Below are 23,576 nucleotides of genomic sequence, written 5' to 3' on the forward strand. Positions count from 1 at the left end.
TCTATGGAACGTGATCGAACTCAGCCCCTATCTTCATTGCTGCCTTTCCCCCACTTCCATTCGCCAGTAGACCAGCGTGATCGCAAGCAAGCTTACATACCTGCTCGTGTGTCCCTTTTGAGTTTCAGTCTTGTAGGAGGGTTTGTCCTGAAGGGACTTGATGGCTCCCCAGGGAACAGCTTGCTGGTCCTGTTGTAGCCAATCAGATTGCCATTTTTGTTTTTGAATTTCCCTGCTGATCTTTCTTTCAAGAAGTATCATCGGTTCCTCTAGCCACTCCAGGCTGGTCTGCATGTCCTTTCAAGTGGGAAGCACCATAACACTTTAAAGATGTCTGTTTGCAGCATATTTGCTTGCTGTAATCCTTCATTTGATTTCTTGACCGCTTCTTCCATGAGTGTTTGATTATGGATCCAAACAGAATGAAGTCTTTCACAACTTGAGTCTTTTGCCCATTAATCATGATGTTATTTATTATTCTGGTTGTGAGGATTTTCATTTTGTTTACTTTGAGGTGCAATCCATACTGAAGGCTGTGGTCTTTGATCTTCATCAGTATGTGTTTTAAGTCCTCTTCACTTCCCGCAAGCAAGGTTGTATCATCTGCATATCACATACTATTCATGAGTCTTCCTCCAGTCCTTCTTCATATAATCCAGCTTCTTGGACGATTTGCTCAGCATACAGTTATAGATAAATATTGTGAAAGGATACAGCTCTGGTGCACATCTTTCCTGATTTTAAACCATTCAATATCTCTTTGTTGTCTTTGAACAACTGTCTTCTGGTTATGAGCACAATCAGGTATTCTGGAATACCCATTCTTTGCATTTGTGATCCATAGTTTGTTATGAACCACACAGTCAAATGCCTTTGCATAGTCAATAAAGCACAAGTAAACATCTTTCTGGTATCCTCTGCTTTTAGCCAGGATCCATCTGATATCATCAGTAATATACCTCATTCCAGTAAAATCCTCTTCTGACTTCAGCTTGAACTCCTAGCAGCTCCCTCTCAATGTACTGCTGCAACCATTTTTGAATTATCTTCAACAAAATTTATTTGCATGTGATATTAGTGATGTGGTTTGATGCATTATACGTTCTGTTGGGTCACCTTTCTTTGGAATGGGCACAGATATGGATCTCTTCCAATCAGTTGGCCAGGTAGTTGTCTTCCAAATTTTTTGGCATAGACAAGTGAGCCTCCAGTACCACATCAGTTTCTTGAAACATTTCAGTATATATTCCATCAATTTCTGGAGGCCTGTTTTTAGCTGTGTTTTCAGGGCTTCTTGAATTTCTTTTTTCAGTACCACTGGGTCTCTATCATATGTAATCTCTTGAAATGGTTGTACATCAACCAGTTCTTTGGTGAGTTCCATTATCGTTTGATGCTTCCTGCATCATTGAATATTTTGTCCATTCTGTTGTTGTTAGGTGCCATCGAGTTGGTACCAACTCATAGAGACCCTATGAACAACAGAACGAAACACTGCCCAGTCCTGGGCCAACCTCACAATCGTTGCTATGTTTGAGCCCACTGATGCTGCTACTGTGCCAGGCCATCTCATTGGGGGTCTTCCTCTTTTTCTCCGACCCTCCACTTTGCCAAACACGATATCCTTTTCCAGTGACTGGGTCCCTCCTGATGCTATATCCCAAGTATGAAAGACGGCGGCGTCTGGACACCTTGGCTTCCAAGGAGCACTCTGGCTGTACTTCTTTCATCACAGATCTATTTGTTCTTTTGGCAGTCCACGGTACATTGAATAGTCCCCAACACCATAACTCAGATGCATCAACACTTCTACGGTCTTCCTTATTCACTATCCAACTTTTGCATTTGTATGAGGTTATTGAAAATACCATGGCTTGTGTTAGGCACACCTTTGTCTTCAAACTGGCATCTTTGCCCAGTGCAGTACAATATTTCATTTCTTGACTGCTGCTTACATGAGTATTTATGATTGACCCCCAAAAAATGAAGTCATTGACAACTTCAGTCTTTCTCCATTTGATGCAGAAGTTATTTATTGGTCAAGTGGTGAGAATTTTTGTTTTCTTTACATTGAAGGGCCATTCATACCGAAGGCTGTGGTCTTTGAGCTTTATCAACAAGTATTTTAAGTCATCTTGGCTTTCAGCAGGCAAGATTATGTCATCTGCATATCGCAGGTTGTTAATGAGCCTTCCTCCAATTCTGATTCCACATTCTTCTCCATATAATCCAGTTTCTTGGATTATTTGCTCAGCATACAGATTGAATAAGTATAGTGAAAGAATACAACCCTGGCACACATCTTTCCTAATTTTAAACCATTCGGTGTTCCCTTGTTCTGTTCAAACCACTGCCTCTTGGTCTATGTTCAGGTTCCTCATGGGTACAATTAAGTGTTCCATAATACTCATACTTTGCAATGTTGTCCATAGCTTGTCATGGTGTACACGAAAATTGCAAGTCAAAGCTTGAATTTTTTCCTAAAATTCTTTCAGTTTGAGAAATATTGAATATGTTCTCTTTTGGTTTTCTAATTCCAGGTCATTTCATTGTACTGTCTTCTGGAGCTGCCCTTTGACATTTCTGTTCGGCTCATTTATGTCATCATTTTTTCTAGTTGCTTCAGCTTCTCAGCAGCAAAAGCAAGTGCCGGAGTCTCTTGTGACATTTTGATCTTTTCTTTCTTTACTGACTTTCTAATGACCTTTTTGCTTTCTTCATGTATGATGTTGTTGATACCATTCCATAACTCCTCTGGTCTTCAGTCATTAGTGTTCAGTGCTTCAAATCTGTTCTTGAGATAGTCTCTAAATTCAGGTGGGATACGATCAGGGTTATATTTTGTTTCTCATGGCCTTGTTTTCATTTTCCTCAGCTTCAGCCTGAATTTGCACATGAACAATTAATGGTCTGTAAAGCAGTCGGCCTCTGGCCTACCTTTGGCTGATGATATTGAGCTTTTCCCTTCTCCTTTCCCACAGATGTAGTCAATTTGATTCCTGTTTCTTCCATCCAGCGATAATCCTGGCATAGTAAACATGATCCTGGCGTAGTAAACATAGGATTAATTCAAAATGGCCAGTACCAGTAGCCAGTCCCTAGGATATCGATCTTTATGCATTCCATTTAATTTTTGACTAACTTCCAGTTCTCCTTGATTCATACTTCATACTTGTCAAGTGTTGATTATTAATGGATGTTTGCAGCTATTTCTTCTCATTTTGAGTTACTTCCCATTAGCAGGTGAAGGTCGGGAAAACTTTGCTCCATCCACACGTTAAGGTCAAGTGGACTTTGAGGAAGCTGCTCTTGCCCAGTTGTGTTTTGAGTGCCTTTCGTCTTCGGGTACTGTATCAGACAGTGTTCCCGCTGCTCTTTGTAAGGTTTCCCTGCCCGATCCTTCTGAAGTGGTCTGCCTCTCCTCCTTAGTCTTTCTTATCTGGAAGCTCTGCTGACACCTACCTGTCCATCATGGGTGACCCAGCATGTTTAAAATGCTGGTGGCATAGTTTCCAGCATCACAGCAATTCACAAGCCACCACAGTGTGACCAATTGGCAGGTGAATGGGGAAAGAAAGCAAATAATTGATGATAATTATGCTGTGGAGTGTAAAAAAAATTTTCCAGAGTGTATGTAACTCATCGACATGGAATCCAGCAGAAAGCTGAAAACCAAAAGCTAATTTGGTGGAAAAATACAGTGGTAACTGTTAATAAAGAAGTTCTATTCCTTAAAGGGTCTTTATTGTCATTTTAAAAATTATTATTGTAATTCCATTATAATTGATAACAGACATGAGACCATTCTGTAATCATAAACAGAATTAAATGCTAAATGTTGCAGAACAAATTAAGTATGTGAGAACTGAGAGAAAGGAGAGCATCCAGGCAGGGGTAGTGATGAGAACTCACCAAGTGGTGCCTGGGTGCGGGCGTGTGCAGCTCCGGGGAATGGGGCCAAGGAACCCCTCACCACCTCGAGGGGTTGCTGGTGCAGGACCACAAGCGGCAGGGCAGGGTCCAAGTTTGTTCACGGAGGTCAGTGAAAACTGGGGACCATGAGTTCACTTGAGGGTCGTGTGGGAGGCCAGTGCTCGGTTGATGACTTGAGGGCCAGCTTACAGGCTGCTGCAGCCTCTGCTTGTCAGAGGTGATGGAGAAGCAGAAGCCCAAGAGCATTCTGGTCAGAAGAGGGGTATGCCAGGGAGGAATTCATCTGAGTGCTTTGTGCCCCTAATCTGCGGCCCCACTCCCATTCTTGCTCACATCAGAGGAAGGATAGATTTGAACCAAGCCACCTGGGCCCAGAATCTGGGCTTTCTCCTGCAGATGCCACGCCACGCTCATCTCTCTCAGTAGGGGATGGGCCCAGATGGTGGCAGATGTTGTTTTTCGGTGCCGGCCAGTGGGTTCCAGCCGATAGTGACCTGATACACAACAGAACAAAACACTGCCCCATCCTCCTAGCCGTTGCTAAGTTTGAGCCATTGCTGCTGCCACCATACCAGTCCATGTCGTTGGGGGTCTTCCTCTTTGTCGCTGACCTTCCACTTTACCGAGCATGCTGTCCTGCTCCAGGGACTGGTCTCTCCTGATAATATGTCTGAAGGATGAGAGACAAAGTGTCGCCATCCTGGCTTCTAAGGTGCATTCTGGCTGTACTTCTTCCAACACACACCTGTTTATTCTTCTAGTGGGCCTTAGTAATTTTAGTATTCTCTAACACCATAACTCAAATGCATCAATTCTTCTTTGGTCTTCCTTAGTCGTTGGCCAACTTCCACGTGCTTATAAGGCTGTTGAAAATACCATGGATTGGGTCAGGCTCACTTTAGTCCTCAGACTGACATCTTGGCTCTTGAACACTTTAAAGATGATTTCTGTGGCAGATTTGCTCACTGCTGCCGTGTGGCGCTATGGGATAAACACTCGACCTCAAGGTTAGTTTGAACTGTAAAGTCGGCAGTTCAAATTCACTAGCCACTCCTCGGAAACGATACAGGATCGCTATGAGTCGGTGCCGACTCAAGGGCACATAACAACAACAAACCAAGAAGGATATGTGTCACAGCCCACGCCAACACCCCATCCCACACCCTGCCTGTCGAGTTCGGACAGCGATGTGTCTCTGGAAAGACAGACCTTAGTGCAGGGTGAGTAGCAGAGAGCAGATGGATGAAATCTGAGTCAATCCTGGGGAGGCCTGCTGGTCCTCCACCTGAGGCAGGGAAGCTTCCAGAAAGTTCTGAGGCTCGGTGGAGCCTACTGTTTCCCAGAAGTACCGTCTCACCCGGGCACATGTCTGGCAGTCACTCCAGCGGTTCAGTGTAGGGGGGATATGCTGCCTGAGCAGACTGGTTCTGTTGTTTGTTGTTGTTAGTGGTGGTTGGTGATGTGGTTAGTTGGTGATGGTATAGTTAGTGCCACTGGGGCTGGGGAGGAGAAGTGAAGTGATATAAAAGGTAGCCTGTGCTTCTCACGCTAGTGGGAGTGCCAATAAATATGTTTTTAAGTCCATTCTCTAGACATTGTAGCATAAAAGATGAGTTACTAGAAAATTGGAACTGTACTTTCAAAATGAGATCTTAAAGATTAAGTTGCCATTGCTGCCGTTGTTATTAAGTGCGACCCTTCGTAGGGTTTTTGAGGAGCAAATGGTGAGTTTCAGTGGTCTCCTTGCCATTCAAACCAACCTTGTAGTCCAGTGCTTATTATACGGCGCCGCACCAGGGCCATAAGCATATCTAAATTCTTCCTCTCCATGTCTGTACTCCATTGAAACACAGAGGTTAGTAGTGATCCAGGAGGAAGGCTTGTTCAGAAGCATACTGGTAAACATTCACCAGTTGTAAGAGAAACTTACATCAAGCATTTGCAATTCTTTATTATAATCCTACGTTTATTATTATTCAGTACAGTATTACATCAGGCATTTACAATGTATGTTTTCAGATCGTTCACCTGATGTGTAAGAGAAAACAAATCATCTTTCCCCTGGCATTTGAAATCCATCCTCTGTGTGTTTGCATCTAATTGAATTCTGGGTGACATCTTTTCAGTAGGGCTCCATATGGAGTGGCCGGGATCGCATATAAATACAGCAAGGTTGAGCTTTACTCTTCACTGGTGACAGTGCTAGGGACACTGGTGTGTGGGCTTCTTCTGTATCATCTTGCATAGAGCCTTTTAGGGGAAAGCGTCCGGAACTTTTTTTTTTAAGTGCTGTGTATGCGGTTATGGTAGCCATGTAATGATTAAATTGTTCCTATTTCAAATAAGTTCTGTGTCTAGTTCTAGTTTGATCTGATTTCATGTTTTCAGCTATTTCTACTTGCTCTGAAATGTGCTTATGTTGCTCTCTGATCCTAGACTCCCCTTTGCCAGGTTTCAGGGCCCAGGCAGCCCGTCCGTGGGCGGGGGACTCTCCTTTTCCAGGACTCCCACAGGCCTCTGTTCCTGGGGCTGTACTCATCCCTGACTCCAAAGTCAGGAACCTGGATGCCTTTTGTTTTTATCGAGCTTTCTTTATATGACATTTTTCAAGAGTCGCTCATGTCTGTGTTGTCTTATTCCATCCTCCAGACGATCCCATGAGTTGGTAGAACAGAGGTTCTCATCTCCATTTAACTGAAGTGAGGCTGGCAGAGGACCCAGTCCCCACGTTCCTTTGTCCTGGAGAGCTCAGAATCACTCCGTTACTCAGGTCCCTATTTCCAAATGCTCAGCTTGACTTGACTCCAAGGCGCCTGTAATTTTGAGGTCCTCTTTTCTACTCAGTATTTATATTATTTGAAATCAAACACAGAACACTCAGTACAGTGTCTCAGGCCTCCAGAAGCTAAGGAAGGAACAGCCAGTGGAGAAGACTGGCGCAAAGGAGCGCAGTGGGTGCACGGTAGCAGGACGTCAGCAATTTCCACATGGGAGGGGAAGGGATGGGTCCTCTTATTTCAGCATGGACAGCCCAACCATCCGGGACTGCACACTACAGTTCTTGTGAAGAAAAGACTCCTGGTGGGGACAGATTGTCAAGTGTTAAAAACCATGTTTTAACAAAGTCAGAGGTCATTTGCTTTTGACTTTGGTAAGTGTGTGTATATGTATGGGGTGTGTGCATGTATAGAGTGTGTGTATGGGTGGTTTGTGTATATGTATAGGGGTGTGTTGGGTGTGTATATATCGTGTGGGGTGTGTGTGTATGTATGGTATGTGTATGGGTCTATGTGAAGGATTGTATGGTGTGTGTAGGGTACATATATACACGTGTGGGTGTGTGTTTGTATTTATGGGTATGCATGGGGTGTGAATGTGAATGTAGATGTAGCGTGTGTCGTGTGCGTATATATATGTGTGGGATGTATATGTATGGCGTGTGGGGAGGTATACGTGTATTTGTGGTGTATGTATATTTATGGGTTATGGGGGTGTGTATTATGTATGGGTGTATGAATGGGAGTGTATGCATTGCATGTTTAGTGTTTATATGTGCATACTGTGTATGGTATATGTGTATATATGTATGGGGTGTGTACCTGTATGGAAGATGTGTGCACATGCATAGCATGTGTATGATGATGGGTGTATATGTGCGGGGTGTGTGTAGGCATGTATGGGTGTATATAAGATTGTTTTTGTATGAGTGTGTGCATATATGTATAGTGTGTGCATAATATGTGTAGTATGCGTGAGATGTGTATATATGGTATATATAGAGTGTAGATGTATGTGGGGGGTGCGTAGAGATTGTGGGAGTGTGGGGTATGTGTGTGGAGGTGTGTTTATGGGAGTGTGTGTGGAAGGGGTGTGTGTATGTATGCATGAAGTATGTGTTTGTGAGGTGTATTTATGGAGGTGTGTGTATGTATGAGCCTGTGTATTGTGTGTGTACTTAGGGGGTGTGTGTGTAATGCATGTGTCTCTATGGGCTGTGTGTGTATATTATGTGTGTGTGAGTGTGTGTATTGGGTGTATGTGTGTGTATGTATTGGGGGTGTATGTGTGGGGTATATATGCAAGTATGGTGGTGTGGTCGATCGTTGTGCACCACTGAGTTAGTTCCAACTCATAGCAACCCTGTATAGGGTTTCCAAGGCTGGAAATCTTTACGGAATAGAAAGCCTTATCCTACAGAGCCAACTGGTAGATTTAAACTACTTACCTTGTGGTTAGCAGCTCAGCTCTCAATACACTATGCTACCAGGGCTCCTTGTATGTGGTGTGTTGTTGTTGTTTAATGCCATCAAGTTGGTTCTGACTCATAGCGACTCTCTATAGGGTTTCTGAAGAGCAGCTGGTGAGCTTGAACCACTGGCCTTGTGGTTCAAATCAACGTTGCAGGCCAGCACATTAGCCCTCAGCGCCACACCAGAACTCCAATGTATGTATAAGAGTGTATATGTATGTATGAGGGGTCTATATGTATGGGATGTGTGTGTTTATGTATGGAGGGTGTGTTTGTATATATTATTGAGTGCTGTTGAGTCAGTTCCGACTCATAGAGAACCCTGTATAGGGTTTCCAAGGAGTGGCTGGCTGGTGCGTTTGAACCACCGACCTTGAAGTTAGCAGTCTAGTGCTATCCAGCAGTGCCACACCAAGACTCCATAGACACGTATTTTGTTGTTAAATGCTGTGGAGTCAGTTCCGATCCACAGCAACCCTGTATAGGGTTTCTGAGGAGCAGCTGGTGAGCTTGAACTGCTGACCTTGCAGTCCATTGCATTAATCTGCAGCACCACACCAGGAATCCTGTGTGCATATTAGGAGGTGTATGTATGTGTATGATATGCATGTGTGTTGGCCCCTTCCTTTTATGTTCAGACAAACCTGGAATTAGAATCCAGCCCTGCCACTTCCCAGCTGGGTATGTGGCCTTGGCCTTGTTCTCCATCTGTGAGAAAGAAGGGTTACTGTGAGGACCCCAGCTAGGCATCCTCTCAGTGTGCTGTAGCACCACTTGGGGGGCTTGCTGCTAGACCAGTTGCTGGGCCCCACCCCAGGGTTTCTAGATTTGTGTTGTCTGGGGAGGGGCTTCAGAACTGGCATGTCTAAGGTACCAGGCCATGCTGCTGCTGCTGGTCTGGGGACCACACTTCCAGAATACTGGGTTACAGGTAACTTGCCAGGGGCCACTTTGGTACTGACCTTTGTGTCGTGCTCTGTTAGTTTGCAAATACAGAATTTAGTATTTTGAGAACTTTTGCTCCTAAAATCCAGGAATCTTTGTTACATACATTTGAAGGAGAATCAAATCGGTTGTCAAAATAACCATTGTGAGCACAGTCGTACTATGGATAGCCTAATCCCTAATTAGCTGATGTATGTGAAAGTGCTTTATAAAAATGCTAGGTGAAAATTATGTCACAACTGAAAACCTTTTAGAATAACTTGGTTTTTAAGATTCAACAGTCATAATGGAGGTAACATAGTGTAACGTCGAGCTTTCATCTCAATGTGCTGTTTACCGTGTGTATTTTTCTCTCTCTCCTCCAGGCTGCGGACTTGAGTAAACCAATAGATAAAAGGATTTACAAAGGAACACAGCCTACTTGTCATGACTTCAACCACCTAACAGCCACAGCAGAAAGTGTCTCTCTCCTAGTGGGCTTTTCCGCAGGCCAAGTCCAGCTTATAGACCCAATCAAAAAAGAAACTAGCAAACTCTTTAATGAGGAAGTAAGTAGCCCCCATCTGAGCTGTGCAGCGTCCCTTTAAGAATTAATCCTTCCTCCCTCGGGTGGTGGGCCTTCTGTTACACTGTGAACTGAGCCCCTTCTCACGAGCTCACGTTTCTGTGTGCTAGTTCTGTGCTGCTCTTGCCCTGTCCTCCCTGGTGTCACTGTGCTGTGCATTGTTTCAGAGCATGCTCAGGTGTGTACAGCCTGTGCTTCAGTCTTCACCACAGAGAGAGAGAGGGCCAAGACTCTGACCTGATGCCTATGGTTAAAATAAGACAGTCTAGCAGTCCAGACTCTGTGCACATCCCCAGAAAATGTCATGCAGCGCCAAGACCTCTGTGGTGGTTCCTTAGGCTGCTTACATGGTAGCTAAAGCGTTCTTGTGTGTATGTGGGGTGTGTGTGTGTAAGAGAGAGAGATAGGCATTTGGTTGAGGAGTTGTTGTCTTGCTGTGGAAAGTATTTACTGTAAAGCCACCATTGACATGGTTTGAAATCCTGACACTGAAAATGGCATCACAGGATGTAACTGTTGCCAATGTTGTAGTACGTTCTGGGGTTTCTGGTATGTGTTTCATTCTGGAAGGACCCTGAGATGTCTGAGCTGTCTGTCAGGACTCGTGAATGTGGCAGACAGAAGTTTGCCAAACGGATTATACTTGTCAGAGCCCTTGGAACAGCTTTTCAGCCCCGGAGAGCGCCGTGAGCTGCTCTTGGTTTCCATGTGATTTTCTTGTTAGTACCTAGTAAAGATGAGGTAGGCTTACTGAGGGAGGAGCCCGACCTCCAGTTGCTGTGACCTCAGCCCGGATCTGACCAGGATCAGTGCACGTGGGCACCCTTTTTCCAAAAGGAACAGGCACTTTTGTACTGTTGCATGGTTCCACGTCAGAACTTGGACAGTCACACACTATAGACGTGGTTTATAACAGGCCATTTTGCTTGGAACAGACTATCCACCTTGCAGCTCCTCTGGCAGTGCCCAGACACCCAGGGTGCCCCTGTTTGACACGTTGCCTCTTCTAGTCTCATCTGTTTGACTGGAAGCGTAAATTGCCATCTGGATGGGCTGACTATAGAAGAGAAGGATTTAACCCTGTTTCCCTTTAAAAAAAAAAGCCTTAAGCAGAGACAATTCTATTTGCCTTGATGTTTCATATCATTGAGGAAATGACCTCTAAGGAGTTCAGTGATTTTCTTTTTGGAGGGGAGAGCAGGAACATGAGACCACTGCCTTCTGCCCATTAATAGCACCTACCCATTGGTAATCAGTGAGGAGCGGGATGGGGGGGCAGGGTCCAAACCAGTTGGCAGACCTGATCCGGAGGCTGCTCTGGCCGCGCGTGGCACAGGATGCCACTTAGAGAACAAGGAGGGGTTTGTGGAGTCATCAAGGGGCGGGGGTTGGAGTGAGCACACTCAGGCTGCCCCAGCAGACGCCCCCACCCCCACCCCCACCTTGGGGGCCTTTCTGTGGCAGCCTCTGCATTGTCTTTGGGAAGTGCCTGCTGAGAGTGCGAGCTCTGTGTGTGGTGGAGAGCAGTCTGCCGGCTACAGCTGGAGGCTGAAACCAGTCCATTGCCCTGGGGCTGCATGCATCATCCTCTTTTCAGATGCTGACCAGGGACCATCAGCGGTCTGCTTTTCAGAGTGTCCCCTTCACAGGAGGGCAGCTGTCCCCACTTGACACATGTGCAGAGAATCAAAGGACACAGTAGGAAATTGTCCAGGTGAGGTAGAAAGCTAGTGATAGGTCTGGACCCAGAGGTGGGTTCCACACCCTCTTCCTGGCCCCCAGGGCAGAGCCTCCCCAGGGAGTCTCAGTGTGAGCAGGGACAGTTAGGGTCCTCGGCATGTGCATGATAGCCGTGGTGCCCAGGGGTGGGTTTCAGATACTGTTTAATAAAACCAAGGTGAGTCCTGTGGAGGAGGAAGTCCAGAATGTGACATTTGATCTGGGTCTTGAAGGGGGCACAGGAGTTGGAGGTCAGAAAGGTCAGAAAGGCCTCCAGAGTTGTAGAGTGTGGCTGGATCAGGGCACCGGGATCTGATGTGTCAGAGTCACGCTGTGGAAGCCCTTTCATGTCATCCTAACATGTTTGAAGCTGACAAGGAGTCTCGGGGGACCTCTGGGCTTCTACTCCAGGCAGTGACAGGATCACATGTGTTTTTTAGAACTCTTGTCAGCCCTTGTGGAAGGTGGATTGGAATGAAGACAGAGAATGAAGGTAGCAAGACCAGTGAGGAGGCTCTAGTGTCTGTCCAGGTGAGAGCTGCAGGCTTGGACTAGCGTCGTGTCTGTCTTCCACTCAGTCACCAGACCACGACCACCAACCCAGAGCCCACCCCGGTCTGCAGCGGCAAATAAATTCAGACAGTCCCCGGTCTCCTGTCCCCTCTGGGAAGGGTGGGTGGTAGGTGGAAGCCACAGACACTGTTAGAGCCACGATGGCCATGTGAGAGGAGAGAGCAAGCCTGAGACAAGCACGCACCCATGGAGGCAGGGATACCTTCCTGTTTAAGCTGAGCCTCACCTGATAAGGAGGCCAGGTAAGGAGGTGGAGGTAGAGTTCCTGCAGAGGGACAGCAGGTGAAGGCCTCCAGGGAGGAGGGAGAATTTAGCACTGGGTAGCAGGCTGTGAGGGGCACGGAGATCCCTCAGGGTTTGTTTTCAGGCCTCAGACCGGGATCCTCTAGAAAGGGGCAGGAGCGCAAGGCTGTGGCAGCAAGAGTCAACTTGGCTGCGTTTGGAGACTGAAGTGGAGAGAGGTGTTCCCGAGTCTGTTTTCCGCTGCTCGCTGTGACTTAGGGTGCGGAGTAGAGCTGGGACAAGGCAGAGGGTCAGGGCACTGGGTAGAGTTGGTGGCGGGGCAGAGATTCTGTCTTGCGTGTGTTAAGTTCACAAGGCCTGTGAAGCAACCACGTGGTGGTGGGGGGGAGTTTTATGGATGTGCAGTCCAGAACTGGAGTTTGGGAGTGGTTAGCATAGAATACGGGCCTTCCCTGCTAGCACACGTTTTCCCTCAGCTGTTCAAACCCAGCCACAGTCCCACAGAAGAAAGGCCTGGTGATGTGCTGTCATTCCGATGATAGCACAGGGAACCCCGTGGAGCACACAGGGAGTCACCTGGCCGAAACTAACAGTAAGAGCCTGTAAACTAGTCAGTGAGCTCGTGAGCCACGAGTGCAGCAGGAAGAGAGAGAGATCTGGGACTGAGACCCGGGTCTTTCAGAGGAGTGTGCCTGTGACTGCTTCACTGCCATGGTGTGAGGCCTGCTCTGTCCTGAAACTGCCTTCCTAGCTGTGCAGTGGGGAAGCTTGGTACTCACCTGAAAAGTTTATCTGAGGACCGGAGGAGGCTGCTCAAAGAGGGTGCTTAGCAAAGGGTCCAGGGGGTGGCCCTCCCTGGTCGATGCTTAGCAAAGTGCATGGTAGTGGGAGACCCCAAAGTTGGCTTGCTTTTTCCTCTCTTGGGAGATGGGATACCAGTAGCTTAGGTGGATTAATTAATTAGATGTTTTCCAGATCACGAAGGGAAAAGCAGGGCAGCTGAGGCCGAGAATCTACCTGGATAGAGGCATATCTGGACCGGGACAGCTCACTAGTGTGTCTTATCAGAGCATGTCTCTCTGCCGCCCGTGTAGCACACGCGTGCACATGTGTGCCTGCATGCACACACAGTCTGATGAGTCCTGGCTGCTACCTCTTTATTAGTGCCTGGTGCAGGAACAGATAATCAATGTGGGGGTGGGTGGAGGCGTGGAATGGTGACTTCCAGAAACCTACTTCAGAGGAAGGAGAGATGAGAGTTTTCCATTTTGGAATCAAGGATATCTCCAAAGATGACTTACTAATTAAAAAGTGTAAAAGTGAAAAGGCTTGTTTCTAGCAAACTTGCAATATAGGGGAAGACAAAGAAGATGGGAAAGGGCATTAACTGTCAAGTCATCCACTCCCTGTGAAAGTGCTCCAGCTTTGGGAAGTGGTGCTGAGGCAGTGGCACCACCTGAGTCTGGCCTCCGAGGCTCACTTGGTTCGCCAAAGCGAGCTCTACTGTCTGGGACTATGTTGTGTTCTTTGGCGCTGCCACAGGCCATGGGCCCAAGCGCCCAGCTCTTCTCGTGGGCAGTGATCACACGGGCTCACCGAGCCACCATTGTCACAGAGTTATTAAAGGTGCCCTGGCAAGTTGTGCCCTTGAAAAGTGGGCCTTTATGGAAAGGTTGGGGCACATGGTCTCTCTGGTGAGCTCCAGGCCAGCCAGTGCCCAGCCTTGTCTGCAAAGTCTCCTGTGACGCTGCATTCAGCCGGGCACGTGCTTGTAGAATTTCTCCTAGCATCAGAGTTCCAGACATAACTCGTACCTCGCCAGGATTTTCAAGTATGTTTTCATTATTGATTGATGTGTAAAATCTCCACCGAACTCAGCCGGGCTTCAGTGCGGAGCTGGCTGCCTCCTCTCCAGTGATGTGGCCGTGGCGAGGGCTCCTGGACCGTCTCCATCCTGCCTCAGGGAAGCACATGAGAGGACGAGGTGGTCCTGGACCCTCAGCCATGCGCTAGTGCCACTGTTATTAATCCCAGGCAGGAAATGAGCACCTTGTTAGAAACGATGCGGACACCTGGAGCCATGCTGTCTGTTTCCGCAGGGAAGTCCATCCCCCTCCCATCCCAGCCCTTTATGCTGTGGTCATGCTGTGATGACTGTCCCCACAGCTGCTGTGGGCTGTGAGCTGATGGCTTTAGGATTTCCATTCTAAATGAATACCTGGGTTGTAAACCATGTAGCCAGCCCCCTGAAAACATCCTTTCTCTGCTTGTCATACTGAGAGACACAAAAAGAAAGCCGCTTCCGTGTTTTAGGAAGGTTCTGTGAACATAGTGCGTTTAGCAGTGGCACTGGTGTGTTTCCTTCTTGTCCCCTCTTCACTCAGAGTGCATTTAGATGTCAGTGCCACTAAGACTGTGAAACTTTTGCTGCTGCTGCTGGTTTTGTTTTGTTTTTAATTTTTTTAATTGGGTTACTGCCCTGAACTTGGAGTCCTGGTGTGGTGCTGTAGGATAAGCACTGGACTGCTAATCAAACCCACCAGCCTCTTCTTGAAGGAAACCCCCTACAGGAACACTGTGAGTTGGAACCAACTTGATAGCACTTAACAACAACCCTGAACTTGGATAGTGTGTTTGGTACTCAGAATTAGAGCCGTGGGGAAAGGCCTGAAGGGTGAGCACCGAGCGGGAGCACAGTCTTCACAGCCCACACCCCTCCTGCGCCCCTTCTCCCCAAGGGCAGGGGTTTGGGCACATACAGGAGTGCCATGTTGGTAGTCATGTGTTTTGTTGTTGTTGTTGTTTTACTGAAGTGGCTTTGGCGTATTTTCTGATTGAATTGTTTGAAGCTGCTGATTCTTAAGTCCACTTCTTACCTCCTTCCCGACACTGGCCCTCCCCCAGGGAGCTGACCAGGCACCCTCAGTTGGATAGAAAAGTTGTCATTCCCCCTGCTGCTCAGCCTGTCCCCTCAGCTTCTGCCACCAGTCACAGGGTCTTGTTGGGGAGGTGGGGAGACTCCCTGGACATCAGCCCTTTGTCCTCCGCTTGCTTTCCTCTCAGCCTTCCTTCTGCTACACTGGGTTTTGTTGTGCTTCCTCTGAGACAGGCCTTCCCACTTTGCTCTGCATCTTGTTCCATGTGACCCCATGGAGACGGTCTCAGGTTCCTAGCTCCCACATCGAGTGGTATACCTTGGTATAGATCACAAGACCACTGCTGAAAAGGTGCTGCTGAAATAAAGCCTGCAGATCTACTTCTCAGCCTTGAAAACCCAAACCTTATGGAGCACAGCTGTACTGCAGTGTTGCGGCGACTCAGTCACCCCTCGCCCCCCAAAGGAAGAGAAGGAAGAGGCTGTTGACTGCCACCGTCCTGGAGAAACCCCCGCCCCACTCCAGCTGAGACAGCAGCACGGGGCTACCCTTGTCTGGTTGGCTTGCTCTCCAAAGCACTTCCTGTCTTTATTTCGCCTTTAGATTCCATGCAGGCCTGTGTTAGTCACTGCCATGTGGGTCCCTGGCCCACGGGAGACATGCACTGAATGCATGGATCGGTTTCCATCACATCTCTAGACTTTGCTGAGCAGCTTTGTCTTATGGGTGCTGTGGCAATCCTCCCCCTTCCTGTCGGGAACATGCATGGCTGCATCCTGCAGGGGGGCAGTTGGACAATGTTTGTGTACCTGAGACAAGGGCCCATGGTTGTTGGGGGTGATGAGGGTGAACATCGTGCCTGTTGCAGGGACTTTCCCTGACAGGGTCACCCCAGGACTGCGGGTGTGAGTGTGCAGAATTCCCCCCCTGCAGCGGCATCCATGGTAGGCACATGACTGGGAGGTGGCGCCAGGCCCCTGCCGGTGATGTGTTCCCAGCAGTCTGCCCAGGTCTTCTGTGCCCGTTGGGGCTGTGTCTGCTCCTGTTGCCCGATGTGGGCGTCTTGTCCCCTCCATGCAGAGCGACGCTGTTTTCACTGGACAGCCTTACAGTGTCCAGTGCGGGGCCGGGGTGGGCATCTTGTCCCCTCCATGCAGAACGATGCTGTTTTCACTGGACAGCCTTACAGTGTCCAGTGTGGGGCCAGGGGTGGGTGTCTTGTCCCCTCCATGCAGAGTGATACTGTTTTCACTGGACAGCCTTACAGTGTCCAGTGTGGGGCCAGGGGTGGGCGTCTTGTCCCCTCCATGCAGAGTGATACTGTTTTCACTCCAGAGCCTTACAGTGTCCAGTGGTCACGTTCTGACAGTTAACCTTTGTTGTGGTTTTTTTTAAGCCAAAAATAAAACTTATTCCTAACCTTGACAGCGAGAATGTTGTATGTCCTTAAAACTTATTGCATATGCAGTAAGTACAGTGATGCTTGTTAGCACAGAAAAGGCCTTGGTGTGACGGGTTTGAGCGGGTCCTGGTGGAATGTAGGTGGGTACAGGGTCAGTGAGGCAGCAGACCAGACCAGACCACCCATGTAGAGGACCATGGAGCCCAGACCCTGGTGCCAGAGGGGGAGCCTGTGACAGCTCCAGGGTGGGGTGAGAAGAAAGGGGCTAGAACCTTAGCGCCCCCCCCCCCCAGCATAATCCCTGTTTCTGTCCCTGGTACCCATGCCCAGCTGTGTTCTGGCCTGTAAATGACCTCAGCACCTGTCGGAAGAGTGCTGTTAGCATGGGTCATCAGGCAGGAAGGTGGCAGGGATGCAGGTGTGGACTCTGTCCTGCCACCTCCCTGTTAGCAGAGTCATGCTGTCTGTCTGGTGTCCAATCCCCATCCCTGCCTGCAGCCCACTTCCAGGCCTCCCTGTTCTTCCCGGGCCGGGCCACTGGTTAATGACTGGCCTCTGAGGTCCACCTTCCTGCAGCTGCTCACAGGGTTCCACGAGCCCTCCTCCCCCAGTCATGTTGTGTAGTGTGCAGGGCAGACGGCAGCCGAGCCATCTAGACGGAGTCCAGAGTGGTTGTGTGGCTTGTGTTGGCATGTGCTGCGTCCACAGTTAGCACCATCTGAGACTCACACTAGGGTCCAGCAAGCCAGGGCACACGGTGGCCTGTAAGCTCAGCAGGATTCCACCAGTGCTGGAGAGACAGCAATACTGATAGAGAGAGAGTATCTCGGGAGAACCTTGGCCCAGTGGACATTTCTGGATGACTTCTGGTGATGTGATTTTGAGAGACAGGACACCGTGTGACAGTACTGAGCCAGCGTCCCTCACCAGGGGCCTGGCATTGTGGTTTTTAAGGCAGTCCTATTGAGAGAAGGTAGTTGGGTCTTGTTTCAAAGGGGAGCTTGAGGAAATCCTTACAAAGGTCGACCTATGATGCAGGGCAGTGAGGTGCCTCGGGGAGCCCAGGCCAAGTTGAAACCCAGAGAGGTGTGTTGAGACCCAGGTGCTCTGCTGGCTTCTTGCCTCAAGCAACAATGATGGACCCCAGATAGAGACAGTGCGAGGCTCATCTGTCCGGGGTTCCTCGAGGAGGACATCGTATGTGGTGCAGGGAGGCACGGCTGCAGTGTCCTGAGGTACCCAGCACAGAGCAGGTGCCCACAAGGCTGGCCACAGTTCTAGTCTGCACGGACCCAAATGCTCTCAGTGGTGTGGCAGACGGCAGGACAGGTATGCTTGCTGGGCAGGTAGGCCTTCAATATGTCCCCATCATGATAACGTTTTCTCCTTTGTCTTCACAGAGACTAATAGACAAGTCACGCGTAACCTGTGTCAAATGGGTGCCCGGCTCAGAAAGCCTCTTCCTAGTAGCTCACTCGAGCGGGAGCATGTACTTGTATAACGTGGAGCACACTTGTGGCACCACCGCCCCCCACTACCAGCTCCTGAAGCAGGGGGAGAGCTTTGCCGTGCACACGTGCAAGAGCAAATCCACACGGAACCCTCTGCTCAAGTGGACAGTGGGCGAGGGCGCCCTCAACGAGTTTGCTTTCTCCCCTGACGGCAAGTTCCTAGCGTGCGTGAGCCAGGACGGGTTTCTGCGGGTGTTTAACTTTGACTCGGTGGAGCTGCACGGTACGATGAAGAGCTACTTTGGGGGTTTGCTGTGTGTGTGCTGGAGCCCGGACGGCAAGTACATCGTGACGGGTGGGGAGGATGACCTGGTGACGGTCTGGTCTTTCGTGGACTGCCGCGTCATAGCCAGAGGTCATGGGCACAAGTCCTGGGTCAGCGTGGTAGCGTTTGATCCCTATACCACGAGTGTTGAAGAAAGCGACCCTATGGAGTTCAGTGGCAGCGACGAGGACTTCCAAGACCTCCTTCATTTTGGCCGTGACCGAGCAAATAGCACGCAGTCTCGGTTATCCAAACGGAACTCTACAGACAGCCGCCCAGTGAGCGTGACCTATCGGTTTGGCTCTGTGGGCCAGGACACACAGCTGTGTCTGTGGGACCTGACCGAGGACATCCTTTTCCCCCACCAGCCCCTGTCACGGGCACGGACACACACAAACGTCATGAACGCCACCAGCCCGCCTGCTGGCAGCAACGGGAACAGTGTCACAACACCTGGAAACTCTGTGCCCCCCCCTCTCCCGCGGTCCAACAGCCTCCCCCACTCGGCCGTCTCCAGCGCCGGCAGCAAGACCAGCGTCACGGATGGGGCCAACGCTTCTGGGGTCAGCAAGTTCGCCACCCTCTCGCTGCACGACCGGAAGGAAAGGCACCATGAGAAAGACCACAAGCGTAACCACAGCATGGGACACATTTCTAGCAAGAGCAGTGACAAACTGAACCTAGTTACCAAGACCAAAACGGACCCTGCTAAAACTCTGGGCACGCCTCTGTGTCCGCGAATGGAAGAGGTGCCCTTGTTAGAGCCGCTGATCTGTAAAAAGATAGCACACGAGAGACTGACTGTACTGATCTTTCTTGAAGATTGTATAGTCACTGCTTGTCAGGAGGGATTTATTTGCACATGGGGAAGGCCTGGTAAAGTGGTAAGTTTTAACCCTTAATGCTGCACCAGATGTAGACCCCCACTAGGTAGCGATTTCCCCTTGCAGGCGGGAGGGCGGGCGGGCGGGCGGGGTGTATAATGAATGTGAATGGCACTTCTTTATTCTTAATGTAAATCTCGATGCATCAGAGCCATAATTTTGGATACTGCATGCCATGTAATTCCGAATCATTTGATAATTCACCGTAGAACGTTTTAAAAATCTCTCTCTATAGATCTATAATCAGACTAATTAACTACCAGCCAAGCCAGCCATCCTCCTGGGAGTTTATGGAGTCCCAAGGTTAGTGCTCCTGTATTAGACGATTGCAGTGTAGGAAAATCATGGCAGTGTGGGGAAACAAGGACTTCAAATGCTAAAAATGACACGTTCGGCTGGACCTGGACCCTGTCTGTTCACCTGCTCAGACAGTGGTGCACCTGACCGGGGATTCCAGGGCAGGTGGCCGCTCATTGTCCTCGGGTGTCCCGTTTTTTACCTTAATCATGCAGTGTTTAGGAAATCTATGGAATTTAACTTGAGGAACGAAACAGTCAGCAGGGTTGATTGATATTATTATTTTTACGTTGTTCTGGCAATCCACAGAAAGAGAAGAGCCTTAATTTTTAAAACCCATTTTAGTCATTTTATGACAATTAAAATTGTTTAATAAACATCTTTTTTCAAAGAAGCAGTTTGTAGCCCTTTGATTGGGATTCTGGCTGGGTCTGTGCTCTCAGGCTTCCAAGCAGCTCTGAGCCTGCATACGGAGAGTCTGCTGTGGGCCAGGACGCTAGCAGCGGCTGTCAAAGTGCCTCTTGCCACATAAGCCGAGATCTTTTCTGTGTGATGCTCTTTGCATGTGTTTTTTTCTGATGAGGGAAAAGGAAGTTTTGTGGCGGTTGGGTTTTTGGTCCAAGAGGCCCAGGGCTTCAGGCCATGTTTTGGGGAGACTGTTGTCTTCCCACAGGCCTCAGCACACCTTTCCAGAGGAGGCACCCAGGGCAGGGTCCCCCTCTGCTTTTGATTTGGTGGCAACCACAGGCCACCTCTTGGGACACAGACTTGGGGCTCTGTCCTCCTGGCTCCCAGCTGCCCAGTGCCTGCCCCTACTCTTTCCCCTCGGAGCCCCTGTGGACCCCGCTCTGACTCCAGACCACTCGTGCACCTACAGCTGCGTGCGGAACTTCTTTCAAATCCCCGTTTTCATAATGGATGAGATGGTTCTCTGAGCTCTCTCTTTTAGGTCAGATGGTGATTCTCTTATTTGTTAAGTTATTTGGGTGCGTTTAGGTTTGTTTTTCTGTTTTGCACGCCTTTGTAATTAAATACCGTGAATAATGGTCATTGATGCTGGTTTGAGTATGAATGTGATTGAGAACACGGAAAACCCCAGGAATTCGTCTCCTGCTGTCCTCCTGTCGGGTGGGGGTCGCCCCTGCCCCAGAGACACACGGTCCTGTGTTCCTAAAGACAGGGTAGGTGAGCCGCCACAGTCACGTGCTATTTCAGGTACTTCCACAGCTACTGAAATTCTGTTTCAAATGTTTCTGAGGCATTGAGCATGCGTTGTCCAAATCCTGACACAGGCAGGGTGGCAAAGGTGGTAAGTTGTGTGGGTCCTCGCTCACTTACAGCCAGCCCCTCCTCCAAGTCATGAGCATGTTCAGTGCAGGGGGAGGGCTTAGCTGGGGCAGGGTGTCAGTGGGAATGGGGGGCACTTTTCTTAGAAAACAATTTCTGAAATGTGCTCTTTGACAGAAGTGCGTATGGATCCCTTCCCTCCTCCAGTCGAGACTTGCAGTGACGTCACAGTTGGACTTTGGGGTCTTGGACTGCCTCTTCCTCGTGTTTCCTCTGGTGCATGCACCCCATGTCTGCCTGGCCCCCGTCTGGGGTTGGGACCCTTGCTAGGTGCCAGGCACGGGGACGTGGGCATCAGCACGGGCGGGCGGCCTCTGACTTGCTGCCCTTTCTTTGACAGCCGGCCGAGCCCGTCCCCTCCCGCCAGGAGGACCGCGCGCACGGCATCCTCCACGACCACAGCTAGCGCTGCCCAGCGCCTCAAGGAGAAGAGGGTCCTGGAGCAGGGCAGCGGGGCGAGCCCCTCGGTCCTGAGAGGGGAGGAGGGGCGGCGGGGCTCCACGTAGCCACCTGGAGAAACTGGGAGCACGTTTGTGTCCCTTCCTCACCCAGCCCTGAGCTTCCTCATCCTGCTCCAGCCCCAGCTCTGGACTCAAACCAGGAGGACAAAAGTTCTCAGTCGGCACCGCTTTTAGACTTGTCCTGGAAGGTGCCTGGCGACACTGTGGACTTACCCTCCTCTGGCATCTCCGAAGCCAGGCTTTGCTGTGACTTCGGTGAGGCGGCTTCTGAACACGCAGGGAGCCCCCCCACCCGGCAACCTCTCGGGGTCCCAGCTCTTACTCAGAGATGGGGAGTGAGAGCGAGGCAGATAGAGTCCTTTGGAAAACTGTGCCTTCTTGTGAAAGCAAATCCCAGGGGGCTACAAAAAGTTTGTGGAAAAACTCCATTATCTTTTTCCAAACTTTTTGAAGCCCCTCGGCATGTAAGAGGAGTAGACAGGTGCTTTAGAAATAAACGGTAACACTGGGTCTGCATTCAGATTAGTAGCAAAGATCCCAGTTGGTTTGTTGTCCTGATGAAACCTTGTAACATGGGAGGAGAGACAGGACGTTCTGGGAGTGTGCGCCTGTGAACCCCTGTGGCTTGGGACTAAGAATAAATGCCTTACATTAGAAACGTGGGAGGGATGACAAACGTGTTGTCTCTAAGACACTCAGAAATTACGGAAATAAAATGCGATGAAACTTTGCCACTATTTTTGCAGATGTGCACAGGTCCCCCGGAACTCAGCATTTTCCTCACTGTTTGGCTTTAACACCAAGTTCAACTGGCAGGTAGTCCGCCAGCTGTTTTCCCAGCCTCCCTCCACTTCCTGTGGGACGTCTTGAATTTTTAAGACGTTTTGAATGATTAAATTTTCTGCTGACATCGGCGAAGCTGTTCTCTCACACCCCGGCCCTTGGGGACCAAGTTCACAGCCTCTTTCCCGGCAAAGAGAGGTGGTGGTGTGGTTGGATGAGCTCAAGGTCTGAGGAGGAAACTCACAGGAAGCTCAGAGGAAGGGTCCTGCAGAACCTAGACCTGGGGTTCCCAATGGAAACGTTCAGGGGTGGCTGAGCCCGCCCACCGGTGCCCTGCATTGCCCCGTCAGCCGGTCGTGTTCCCCTGCCAGTGCAGCAGAGAGCCGGCAGCGAGGCCCCTCGTGGTCCCAGCATACCCTCTCCCTCCCGGTGCCCCCAAGGCTGCTTAAAGTCCCAGCCTGCAGGTGAGAGCAGCCCAGTCCACATCCATTGCTCCACAACACCTGTGTCCAGCTGTTCCCATTGCTGCAGACCCTGAAGTGAAGACAAATGAAAGTGCCCCACGAGGGTGTTTGCTGCTCACCGTCGCAGCTCCTGCTCCATGAACTGTCCTCGCTAAATCGCTGCCCCTCAGATTTCAAGTGTAAAAGGGAAACTCCCTGCATTTCTGTAACTTCTGTGTAGCTGCGTTTATTAAAGATTACGATGTTAGGCGACACTGTACAAAACTCTTGAGCACTTGACCTTCATTGAGAATCAGCAGTGAAGTTGGGCTGTAGCTCCTTGCCGCTCTTCTCTAACTTCCTGATTACTTAAGTTCACGAGGGCCTTCCGAACCTGGAAGGTGGGTCAATAAGTTCCTAACGGTTACAATAATTATGGAAGCTTTAATACCAGTGTTGTTCTTTTATCATTTTAAGGAAATCATGTTTCTGTCCTCATGGCTTTGTTTCCAGCTGTTCACCTGTCCCTGTCACAGCTGAAGAATTCTCCTCAATACTTGACATCATGAGCTACTTTGGGATTGTCCTCTGTGTACTGACATTAAATAAAACTGTGCGAATGAATTTTAAACGCAGATACTTTTCAATAGTCATTTTCATCTCGAAAACAAGTCATCTCAGCAAACCAGTGAAGCAGCTTTGCTCAGTGCTCTGAGTGAAGGAGTGGTTTCAGCAGTGTCCCTAGACACACCTGCTGCAGGTACTGTCGTCTGTGTTTCTTGAGGTGAGGTGTTCCAGGTACCCTCATCAGCTGCTCCCCGGGAGGACTGCTGACCACCACCCACCAGCCGTTGTCTCTGCCCAGTGGGACCCACACGGTGCTGAGAGGGCAGCCAGGGTGTCCATAGGTGGTGGATGTTGTCACCGCCTCCTCATCTGAACTGCCTGCCGGGGCCTCTGGGCCACCCCATGAGGACCAGTGCCTCGGCTATGCAGAACGAGATCCAGGGAACAGAAAACTAGCCACTGGTAGTATCCTGCTGTGAGACACTCTCCCCTCCCTCCTCCACCCGAGGGCTT

The 23,576-nt window shown here is 49.5% G+C and overlaps 1 protein-coding gene across 1 annotated transcript in view; it reads left to right on the top strand.

The window, feature by feature from the left end:
- The window catches only part of WDR20 (WD repeat domain 20), a 75,418-nt gene extending 55,559 nt beyond the window's left edge, over positions 1-19,859 (top strand). Inside the window, 4 exon segments of the mRNA XM_006839533.1 lie at positions 9,493-9,675; positions 11,852-11,895; positions 11,897-11,942; positions 17,906-19,859. Coding sequence (XP_006839596.1) covers positions 9,493-9,675; positions 11,852-11,895; positions 11,897-11,942; positions 17,906-19,183 — 1,551 coding nt within the window. The 3' untranslated portion in view covers positions 19,184-19,859.
- Positions 19,860-23,576: the final 3,717 nt, after the last annotated feature.

The sequence above is a fragment of the Chrysochloris asiatica genome, unplaced genomic scaffold (assembly GCF_000296735.1).
Source record: "Chrysochloris asiatica unplaced genomic scaffold, ChrAsi1.0 scaffold00025, whole genome shotgun sequence".
Taxonomy (NCBI): domain Eukaryota; kingdom Metazoa; phylum Chordata; class Mammalia; order Afrosoricida; family Chrysochloridae; genus Chrysochloris; species Chrysochloris asiatica.